This window comes from Chenopodium album, chromosome 7 (assembly GCF_948465745.1).
Source record: "Chenopodium album chromosome 7, dcCheAlbu1.1, whole genome shotgun sequence".
NCBI lineage: Eukaryota > Viridiplantae > Streptophyta > Magnoliopsida > Caryophyllales > Amaranthaceae > Chenopodium > Chenopodium album.
This window is the reverse complement of record NC_137840.1, coordinates 64,416,650-64,429,141: the sequence shown is the minus strand read 5'-3', so window position 1 is coordinate 64,429,141 and position 12,492 is coordinate 64,416,650. Positions and strand designations below refer to the sequence as shown.

The 12,492-nt window shown below is 29.2% G+C and overlaps 1 protein-coding gene across 1 annotated transcript; it reads right to left on the bottom strand.

The window, feature by feature from the left end:
- Positions 1-213: 213 nt before the first annotated feature.
- LOC145638081 (glycolipid transfer protein 3-like) lies at positions 214-7,443 on the bottom strand. Its single transcript, XM_081689040.1, has 6 exons — positions 7,077-7,443; positions 5,583-5,638; positions 4,031-4,161; positions 1,561-1,696; positions 724-867; positions 214-338 (listed from the first exon to the last, which is right to left on the bottom strand). Exons 1-6 carry the CDS (start codon positions 7,408-7,410, stop codon positions 303-305), a joined length of 837 nt encoding a protein of 278 aa, XP_081545166.1. The 5' UTR covers positions 7,411-7,443; the 3' UTR covers positions 214-302.
- Positions 7,444-12,492: the final 5,049 nt, after the last annotated feature.

The window sequence follows — 12,492 nt, the reverse complement described above, 5'->3', positions numbered from 1 at the left end:
TTGAAGATATTTAGCGATAAGAGTATGTAATAACCAACTCATAAGGTTTTGTGAATTATAAACTGTAAAAATATTAATAAGCAATTATAATTAGGTGATTTTTTTTTTTTTTTTGAAATATTATAATTAGGTGATTAATTATTGATAGAAGTCTTAATCTTCAACAACATACGTATTTACACAAGTACGTATACATTAAAACATGAAGTAGAATTGCCTAGAAAATTAATCTCTATTTCTTTTCAGTAACTATGTACAGAAGTAAGTCATATATATTAACATTTGCAAGTCGATCAACGTCCTTATGTAGATTTGAGCTTCTCCAGCCGAAATGAGCTCTGAAAACATACACAAGATTCAGAATTAAATTTCCAGCAATGTATAATAGAATGGTTCTTGAGATCATTTTTCACTAAATCTTGTTATTTCTTGACAAATTAAATATAATAATAATAATAATAATAATAATAATAATAATAATAATAATAATAATAATAATAATAATAATAATAATAATAATAATAATAATACATATAGATTGATTAATTATAAAGTCGATTTATGTATGTACCTAAAAATTGTGACTAGCTCAGCAACATATTATACATACTGATTAATTTATAAAGTCGGTTTATGTATGTACATATAAATTGTGACTAGCTCAACAACATATTATACAGATTGATTACTTATTATAAAGTCGATTTAATGACGGGCACTTACAAGAGTAGAGTGTAGATCTTCCAAAAGGGGCAAAAGTAATGAAATGAAAGCTTGGATGTCATCTCTGAAGGAGTCAATATCATCACCTTTGTCCATGAGTAGGAGAATAAGTGTATCAGTTTCAGGCACTAATTTTAGAGCTACCTGCATCACCAACCATTTTCATATATCATGCTATATTATATTGTACACCAAATTTCCCTACTATAACTCCACCAATATCATATGTAACGTATTTTAATTTTCATGACAATTCTATTCGTACAATTTAAGCCGTGTAAATTGTAATGCTTAGGTTTTAATTAACCTTCTATGTTTGTTTGTTTGTTTAAGCCGTATTGTAAATTTGTACTCGTACAATTTAAGCCATATTGTAAATTTGTTTTTTTTTTTCTTTTTTTATTTTTATGATGACGCGACTCTCTCTACTAATTATTTAATTTATTTATCTAAAACTTATAATGTTTCATTTGAATAAAATTACTCTGCATTTATTAGATTCGTTCTAAGCTAATTCACTAATTTTGATCATTATTTCACTTTGTTAAATCATTGTTTTGAGTTGATATATATACAATACAAAATAACATTTAAATATACATCTTTAATTATGCAGAGGATTATTATTTATTATATTATATTTTATTATATTATAAACTATATGTACTTTGTATTATTATTTATTATATTAGTACTTCCTATAATTTTATAATTCCAATTTCAAATATGATAGTCAATCAAATTGATATGAATTGGATATAAAATAAAATAATTAGTGTCGTAGACCTTATGATACGGGGAAATTAAATTGAGGAGGAAGAGAGTTTAAGAATTTACTTTGTAAGCAGATGCTGAAATCCATCCATGCCAAGGTTTTAATGTGGTTTCGTAAGAATTGGCCACAATTTGCTCCATACTTTCCCTTGGTTCAGCTACTAGCTTTTCAAGTAATGCTGCCGTGAAGTCTAAGGTCCTTTAATATTCACATGAAAACAAATAATTATATATTGTCCTCGCCCATAAATAAAATATACGCGTACAACAACAAAAACAAAAAAAACATTCGCATTATGGATAATAGGAGTATTTGTAAAAGTGATGCTATATGGTGGAAATTTATGAATGTAATAATATTCATTACTTCAATTTATGCGTAATTTTGTCATGCATTCCTAAATTATTAAACTCTTAAGTTAAAAACACGTTCTAATAAATTAGGGAAATCACATATTAAATCACCCCATAGGTTCATATAATGCTGAATCGAATTAAATTAAATGACATAGAGTTGCACAATTAAGTTGATCATATGTATTCCCAAGATTAATTTCAATCATTATAACACATTTTCATGTTAATCATATATATATAATCGATTTTCTAGCTATTAGCTTGACCATTGGAACTAAAAAAAAAAAAAAAAAAAAAAATACAATTAGCTTTAGCTTGGATGATAATTTCCAAAATTTTAGAAATTTATTAATTTATTAATATAAATAAGTTCTTAAAGCTACTCGTAATTGAGAAAATTAAGCCCATTTAAGTAACAAGTCATTAGCTAATCATTAGGGCACAAAAAAGCTACAAAGAGAGTTAGCTTAAAATCATATATGGCATGACAAGCTTATTCGACAATTAGTTTACTATTTCATTATATTAGGTTCGTAGTAAATGGGATCGTCCAAGTCCCAATTTAATTAATTTGTGACAAATTTAATCAATTTAAGGTAGCAATTGATCCAATAGCGGCCTATTAGGTACCATGCAGAAGCGGGACGACAAATGCTAACACTGAAAGTGATCTGGTATATTTTGTTAAATTGAGTCTTAAAATTATTTTTTTAGGAAAAATATATTACTAAATTAAAAAATCAAAGCTCTTTCTTAAAAGGCTTATGCGATCGACCACCCTATACATGCTTAGAACCACCCTTGGTACCATGCATGCATGATGCATCATGCATGTTATCATGTACAATTGTACAAATAAAGGAGAGCATGCAGAGGAGACACAAAATTAAAATCTCGACGTACGAAAATGTATTATTAATTTCATGGATTTGTCTGGTTGTACTAAAAATTATATAAATTACTCTAGTATTTTATATTATCTGTCATTTAGATTTTAGATAATTTTACCTTGCTATCGTCTATAATTTAACATTATTTATCAATGAGTTATTGTGTTTGGATATCAAAAACAATATTTGGATCAAATTGTTATAAAATGGTTTTAAATAATCAAAATTGTTAGGGGCATGTGCAAAATAACCTAAAACGAGGGAACTGTGCCCAACAATGTTTTTTCTTCGTTTTGTTGTTGGTTTATGGTTGGATGTTAAGAAAATAAATTAAACTCTATCTCAACAAAAAAATTAAGCTAATGTTGAAACTCATAACTGATTTATATACTCAATCATACCCCTTCACATGAGAGACTGTCAGCACAAGCTCCGCCATATCTAGTGCTTTATAGTATTCCACTTTAAAAGGAGGGGCTAGATGAGGTTAGAACTTGTGACCTTTGTGTCACATTGACGTTTTTACCATTGCATATAAAAAAAATCACTGCCTAAAAAAAACCATGTACAAAAAACATCTCAACCAAAAATTTAAGCAGATGATCAATGAAGCTCATAATAAACTTATACGTACACTCTATTAGAAAGTTATACCTTAATGGTAAACTAAAAGAGCAACTTTAATATTACTCCCTCCGTTTTTAAATATTTGCTCCATTTCTCTCGGGCACGAATGCCGATGCTAATCTTTGATCAATAATATCTTTGATTATCAATAAGTATAAATTCTAACAATTGAAATTTAATAATCTATTAATTGAGATGATTCCAACAAGTACCCACAAAACTATATTTTTTCTTATGTATGAATCACAAACATTAGTCAAAGTAGGACAAATGAATAGTGTAAAAAATTAAAATGGAGCAAGTATTTAAAAACGGAGGGAGTATCATATAAGAGTACTTGAAATTCCTTGAATGTCAACTAACTTCAATTAAATTAAAGAATGGATTGATCTTAGAGTATCAGAGGTCAAAGTCCGCGTACATAATTTACTTTTTGTAACTCTCTTTACACCAAAATTATTTTTCAAATGAAAATTTTTCTTAAGACCTAGAATACATGTATATGTAATTATCAATATTGCCGGTAGCAATAATTCTCTTAGTTCGGATCATTTTACACAAACCGCGAATACTTTATTAGACATACCGTACCATCAATTGTTATAGATTTAACACAAGATTTAAGTAATTGGCATATATAGTAGGGGAATAATACATACCTGGTTAGCCAAAGCAAGGCTTTGCTACAGCTATCACCTTTTTTGGCACATCGTTCAACTGCTTCTTTGTTTAATATCTCTACCAAATTTGAATATGTTGTCGGATCAGAATCGCAAAGCATCTCCAATCTCTAATTAAGGTTAGGATTCACCGATTCATGAACAAATGATAATTAATAAATGACAAATTAATTATATGAATCTTGTCTATGAATTAGGTGAATTTTAGGAAATGGTAAGCAATATTCATGCCACTTATATGCAAAATTAAGAGGAAACAGGCAAAATACAAAATCCAACTAAATTTGTCTTTATGAAAACAAATATAATTATTTTGTTTTTCTTTTGGTTTAAATTGGTAACTTAGGAAAGCACCAAAAACAGGCTAGATTAAATGTTTGTTTTATTAACGTGATTTTTATTTAACTAAATTTATTTGAACTTATTTGAGCTTATTCAACCTTTTTTTTTTTTTAACGGGTTATTCAACCTTATTAGAATATTAATTATAAATTGAACCTATTGGTTAGTTCTTAAAAACCATTATCAGAACATTTGATAGTTAAATTAATGTACCAACAATATTTCTTACATTAGACATATGCTTAATCCAGATCATGTTCAAACCCTATTACAAGTTTACAACCATCTCAACCATTGCAACGACATCAAAAACAAACTTCTTCTAGCTTTGGATAGTTTTATGGCAAGTTGTTACTAATGAATACATAAAATATACAAGTAGAGTATATTTAGGGTTAAAGCAGAATATTTCAATAGTTGAGCTTTTCTATTGATATCTTAAACAAGCAACTGTTTGTCAAAACAAATCATAATCTTGCATTCTTGCCAAGGCACAATCAAGATAGTGACTTAGCCTTGATTGATAACATTTTATGTCAACATTATTACCTTCAAAACTTCAAAATCCTTGTTATAAACAAGTATCATTAGACATTTAATATTAACATTAAGCATATTCTATCGATTTGACAATCTTTACTGTTCTAACTATTTTTTTACGGAATAATTTACCTTAAAATATATAGTTTATTATATCTATTTTTTAAAATTTTTTGTTTTACATATTTTGACACTAATTTACCTTAAAACATACGGATTAGTAGTAATTAAAAGGTTGCAAACATTAGATACATACTCTTTATTGTTTAAATTACTTAAATTATTAATCCTTTTATTAAATTTGAAGGTATTTAATTTCTAATTTAATGGCATAATATCTCATGAATGTCATCAATATAAAGTTTTGTTCATACACTATTGCTTACATATACTTTCTAGAAAATCATCATATATATATTGAATAATGCATCCCTATTTCTTTAAGCCAATTATTGAAAAAAAAAAAAAAGGAAAAAAAAAATCTAACATAAAATTTGATGTCTTAATGTAAAAAAAAAAAAAAAAAAAAAAAAAAAAACTGTTCCTATAGCGTAAGTTAGATAAGACAGTTTTCATCTATAAAATTTTGCCAATAAACTCGACTCCACAAAAACTGTTCAAGCTAGAAAGTAGAAGATGTATATTTTACCTGAACATTCTTGTGGATGTCTTGTCTCATTACAGCCATGGTAGGACCTATCTTATCTGCAATAATTTTACATAAATACGCAAACAATCATAAATCCAAAGATATAATGATGAATTGTTAAACATAACTATCTCCGACAAGATCCTCCCATCTTAAGATACATATGCATAGATTTTATTACGTACATGATAATTAAAATTATACACATTGAGTCGAATATAACAAAGTCTAAATTAAAAATAAAAAATAAAAAATGGTTATGATTAATTTTCATAGTTTGACTCTATATCATCAAGACATTTCATATTAACGAATAGGAAAGGAGAAAGTACAATTTATTAAAATTTTTGATAATCTAATCATCTAGAGAAAAAAAAATAAAGATAAAGAAGAAAACGAATTAATTCATGATTATATAATTATGTACTCCCTCCGTCCCTAAATTACATTCCTACTTCTAACATTTATTCTTCATATCATAGAAAGAAGTAGAAATGTAATTTAGGGACGGAGGGAGTAGCAAACTACGCTACATACTGAAAATGAAAAGTCAAATGGAAAAAAATTTTGTTGAGAGATATTTTTAAGTTTGAGTGCCTCAAATACGTATGTGTAAAAACGATATTTACCTTCAATTAATGTAACACCAACGTGTTTTGGACTATATCAAACTAGTAATAATTTAATTAAAGAAAACTTACTAGTGAAGGAGGAAAACTTAATTGTCATGTCATAATAATAGTAATATAAGCTCTCCAATAGAGTTACATAAACCCTAAAATAACTAATGACACCTATAAATCAAAATTCTCTTATAAATTGATTTTGTCTTACGTATCCAACCTTATAATTTTGATGTATTTTTTTTTTTTGATAAATATAATTTTGATGTATTGAGTATGTATATTTTGAAGAGATGACATTTTATCTAATACTCTGTACTTTGTAATTTGACTTAAAATAAGGGCAATTGGGAATTTTTTTTATATGATAACGAGTCTTTTTATGTATTGTTGGATTGAAATTTACATTTCGTTGTTTTTTAATAATAATCTAAATGCTTTTTTTTTTTTTTTTTTTTTTTTTGGGAAGGTTCAAATGTAATCTAATATTATTTTATGTGACAAACAACGACTATTTCTATTGTTGTTCTCATCTCATAAATTCCTTCGTTTTATCTTTTATCTTTCTCTTTTCTCAGTAAAATTTATAAATCACCCGATTTTGTTATTTAGGAACGGAATAATAAGACATGCTACTATTTATGATAATAAGATGGACCTTCTCATGTATAGATAAACTTGTGGTTAGTTGAGTAAAAGCCACAAAAAAAAAGAGTAAAAGCCACAAAACGACATGTATCATACATGAGGCATCCACAAGCCTGATTATGACTAGCAGGTAAGCCAATTAAAGTTGAAAGCAACTTCTTCAAAAATCAATCAATTAATCAACAGTAGACTTCATAAAAATTAAGAGATAAAATAAAATTACCAAGAACTTGAATGATCAAGGTGCAAATTGACAGAAAAGGCCTTGTAGGTATATAAGAAACAACCCGTTCTTGTTGAATTTGATCTGCAGTCACTACATCAGCAGCACCAGCATCAGCAGTCGCGACACCAGCATCAGCACCAGCACCAGCACCAGCAGCCGCAGCAGTAGCATCAGCATCAGTAGCAGCAGGAGAAGACAGAGCCATAACAGTATTGTTGTTATTGTTGTTGTTGCTTAAAGTAGCGCGACGATTAAGTTTGATAAGCAAAGAAAGCTCTTGAATAGCAGATTTAATCTCTGTTTTCTTCTCCATTTCTCTCTTCCTCTTCATGATTCTGCTCTCAATAAAAAATAATCTTACTTAATAAAAAGTCTTCTCTCTTATTGAATTTATGTATGTATGTTTGTGTAGTGAGAGAATTACGGTGTGTTTTATTTCCTAGTGTTATAAAAAAAAAATAATGATGAGAAAAAGAGAGGCAAACAGAAGAAGATTACATTTTTTTTGATATATTTTCAAGTCTTATTAGATTCTTTCTTGAAAATGTTATCAAATTATTATTATTCATAATCAACTCTTATTAATAATTTAATTAGAGGGTGGTTTTTATTTTTAGCTGACCTTTTATTTAGTGCTTGTTTATAAATTTTATTATATTGTCAATTATTATTAATTTTATACTGATTAAACTATTGATGGTGACCTCGAATTTGACCTAAGAATAATTTTAAAATTTTAATTTTACAACCAATCATAAACAATGGCATGCAATTTGTTTAATGTTATCTAGCGTGATCACTTGAATAATTTCATAGTATCATAACTATCATCTATACACATCTATATAGAGTAATTTTATAAGTTGATAATAAAACATATTACTACGAGTCTAGGACGACGACAACAACGAACAAAGCCTTATTAGTCTTATATTCCCATTAGTACCATATGGTCCTTCACAAAGTATACTCACGAAAATTGTTTTAAACTCATTATAATCCATTTGAGAGTAATCGGAGAAATAGTGTCACTTTATAAAGTACTTTTAGAAAATTTACTCCAACTATCACCAAGACACCAAGTGACTTTAGTATGGAACCTATCTTTTATTTGAGCCAGGTTTATGGACTGGACTCTCCTCTTTTTTATTTGGATTGCTCGGACATCAGGCCCCTTTTGTGTGTACAACTTCACTCTTAGAAAGTATCGGGGGTATGGTATATGTTGATTGATTTTCGTGTGTACGTACACCTTCACTCCTAGAGAGTACATAGGGGGTACGATATATAATTAATGATTGATTTCAAGTTTTTAACATAAAGCTATAACTAACAATATTACCAATTCACTTCATTCCATTATTTATAACCTTTTTTTTCAAAATCTTGACTAGAAAAACATACAAGTAATCCTTAATATTCTTTTGAAACTAGTAATATAATACAAAATTACTTGGTGAGAAAAATGGTAATTAAATAATCCAAACTAAACATTGGGTTTAATCTTTAAAAATTTCTTATAAACAGTGGGATTCATTCCAAGGTTGATGGTTTTTTTATTTTATTTTTTATTTTTTACATTATTAATTTTTGAAATGGTCCAAGAATGATGAAGTTCGATTGTATGTAGTAGAATTTACTCGATTAATAAAAAAAATATGAAAGCAGATAATGAAAGATGATGTATTGATAATATATGAAGATGGTGCATGCATATCATATTTTATCACCTTTTGTATTTTTATACACTTGGATGATCAAACTTATCTTACCCCAATTGCTTCAATTCCTTTCCTAAAATGTTAATGAATGAATCCAAAAACACTTTAATTTGTTTTTTTTTTTTTTTTTTTTTTTTGACGAACACTTTAATTTGTTATTCGTCGTTCTAGATGAAAACTACCACGGGTCGAGGGGATTATTGTAGTATGTTCGTATGTTCTTGTAGTTGTAGTAATTTTTTTTTTAAAGGCAAAATTAAAGAAGTTAACGTGCATGAGAGATTTTTATGAGACAATTTTGTAAATGGAAAGAAAACCTTGATCCATTAGGAATTTTCTCTACTCCTTGTAATACAATATGACAACAACCTAATAACCGTTCAATGTTTTTTTTTTTTTTTCCTCCTCCCCTACGAACTCGATCAAGTTCCTTGCAGTGATTCAATTCTCTCAAATCATTGCGCATTAGTACTCACTCAAAAGTATAATTACAACATCAGTTCTAGGTTAAAAGATTTTTATTATGATTTACGTACAAATTTAAATATGAATTTTTGAGCTTAGGATAATAGTTTGAGTGTATGAACGTTAATTTATTGTAATGTACAAGTAATTAGACTTGCAGTGGTACGGTGTAACCGTGTAAAGTAGTTGTCGAAAGAATATTTAGTTGAAGTAGTCAGCCAATTGTTGAAATTGGGACTATTTGTTTTTGCTCTTGAAAACGAATAAAGAATGTTTTGGCCAATTGTTCGTTTAGTTAGTAGCCATTTCATGTACTTGGTGTAACACCTAGTTTTGAGATCCTGTTTTGTAGGTCATTTTAAATGAGCAAATGATCTCGGGTGTACGGTACATCTGGGTGTATATAACAAATTCAACCTAGTTTCTCCTGCTCATGTAAAATCATGAATGACCATGTTTAGATATATTCTTGTTCCATCATCAATCTTAAAAATGGACACTTGATATGGGTGAACGGGCTAGACAAAGAGAATGAAGTCTCTCCCATATTGTTTCTAGAGTGAATCCCTATCTTTTAAAAGGTTTGTGATAACTCTTTACTAATTTGCTTATTTTTCCTTATTAATGTTAATTGTCTCTTTTTAATTGACCTTCTAATAATATATATCCCTAAAATATTTGTTTACATATTTCCCTAATTAATAATGCTTACATTTGCATGTGATTAGGCCAATCCGATAGAGCTCTTCAAACAAGGGTACAAGGCTAGCTATAATGCTTACATTTGCATGCATTAGCCGCCCTATTAGTGACAAAATCGCAATTGTTGTAATATTTAAATAACAAAGGAAGTATGATTATTGATTAATAATTAAATTTATTTTAAAAAGTCGCATACCAAATTTCCCTCTTACTTCAAGGGGTCAACGGGCCGATTAGGGAATCAAGCCGTTTAGGGGAGTTGAAGTTGACCTTTCTTTATATGGACAACATTTCAATCATTAGTATAAGTTCTTATAATTATTCTAATATTTGAATTTTTGGAATTAGTGGGAATACATGATTAAAGTGTCGGAACTTTGAAGTAAACTGAAATAATTAACTTTAGAATTGAAATGAAAATATACGAAAGAAGATACGATACAATGTTTCTGTTGTATGTAATGGTGGAACTCATGAAGAACGTGACTATCTAATTATGATTATTGTTCAAAAGAGTGACGAATATATGAACATAAGTGCTCCTACTAACTACCAACTAGTTTGTCAAACCTTTTTCAAGCTAATCATTACACTATTTCTACTTAAAATTTATGTCTTGTTTTATGTTTAGCATTTGTGAAACAGAATCCTTGTACATAGATTATGCTAAGTTGCTAACCAACTCACTTATATTGTTCCCTTAATTAATGAAAAAAATGCACCAAATATTATGCAAAATGGGTTAAGTTGACATAATGAATGTGTCACTTGTGGCTAGGGATGGGCATAGATGGAATATGGCCTCTAACCTTTTAATGTGGTTTGGACCCTACACAACCCATAAGGTTTTAAATATCCAAAAAGTGTTTGGTATAAGCATCGTAAATGAAATGGAAAGGATTCAAATAAGTAGGGGAAAAGGGTAAGGATAAACATTACCTTTACGATATGTTTGGTTTCCTAGTGAAATGGAAACAATTGGAGTATATTGTGATTGAGTAAGGAAACGTATTTTGTTTCCACTAGTTTGTCAAGGGTAACAAATTAGGGGATTTTGTTACCCTTTGCAAATGGTATTCATTACTTTTAACCTATACCAAACAACTAAAAATGGAAACACATAATTGAATCCGTTTCCTACATCTAAAATTAGTATACCAAACGCCCCCTAAAATCTTATGAGTCTAGAGTCTTAAACGGATCTATAATAATAAGTCTTTGACTAGATTACTAAAAGGTTTTACATGTCTCCAAATGAATTTTAATTTGTCCACTTATTATATCTAACTAAATATTTTAAAGTGACATATTTATGTCAACTTTCATTTACTATCGCATTCACCATTTATTTTGGAAAAATTGGTTTTTAACCGTCCTAACTTTTGTCTTTTTGCTTTTAACTTGGATGGCTAATGCAGCGTTATAGCTAGTTATGTTTGAAACCTTTTTCGTTTTGACCTTATATTACAAATTTTGTTGTTAGCATCATTAATGAGTTTAAATATGTAAACGAATATTTTTAGGGTATAAATGTCCGCACATTATTTTTAAGAGATATAAAAAGAGGTAATTAACATTGATGAGGATATATTGGTAATAAACATTTTTGAGGATATTGACTTTTATCAAACATTCAAAGCCAAATGTCTAGTGACCTGAAAAACCGGTTAATTTTTTTTATAAAATGTCACGCGTCATCGAGGGTGGAGAAAAGGGTTTAGAATGGTTTTTTAGGTGGATGTCTAGAGAAAAAGAGGGAGGTGTTGTTTCGGGATGGGAGCCAGGAAAGGGAAGGGGCCAATTTTGGGTACGGAGAGGAGGGTGGTTGTTTTTGGTGTAAAGGAAAGGTAAGGTTGGTTTTCGATAAAGTGTAAAAATTGCATATATTAATTTTTTTTTCATTTATTTTGAATTCATTAATTAGGTCTAAGCACGAAACAATTTGTATTTTGTAAGTGAAAATTGCATATTTTAATTATTTTTTTTAATGATTTTGAACTCGTTGATTAGGTCTATCTAAGTATGAAACAACCCATATACTTCCTCCGTTACACATTATGTGCAACAAACCTTGTTGCACGTTTCCCAAGACAAAATTTGTTAATGGTTAATTAACAAAGTGAAAGGGTGCATGATTAAGATAGGAGAGAGAAGTGGGATAATTAACCAATCAAGGTCACCGGCCACCACTTCCAACGAACTGCCATGGCTTCTCCCCAACACCACCTACCAGCCACCAGCAGCAACATCCACCCACTCTTCGAAACCACCACCACCACCCTATCTCATGACTCCCTCTCACCACCGCAACCAAAAACAAAGATCTGAAACCACCGCAACCAAAAACTAAGATCTAAAACCGACACAATCAAGATCTGAAACCACCTCAACCAAATTCACCCAGTTCGCAACCACCATAAAACCACCCTTTACACACTCTCTCACCACCGCAAACCCTAATCAATTTCAATTTCGAGGAGGATCGGCGACTATATCATGGAATAGGAGGTCGGTGACTCGATCGT

Excerpts from the sequence above, each read along its gene's own strand:
- LOC145638081 (XM_081689040.1), bottom strand. The coding sequence starts at position 7,410 with ATGAAGAGGAAGAGAGAAATGGAGAAGAAAACAGAGATTAAATCTGCT. Across the intron at positions 1,697-4,030 it reads GCCTTGCTTTGGCTAACCAG|GACCTTAGACTTCACGGCAG; the intron begins GTATGTATTATT and ends TGAATATTAAAG. Across the intron at positions 339-723 it reads AAGATCTACACTCTACTCTT|AGCTCATTTCGGCTGGAGAA; the intron begins GTAAGTGCCCGT and ends GTATGTTTTCAG.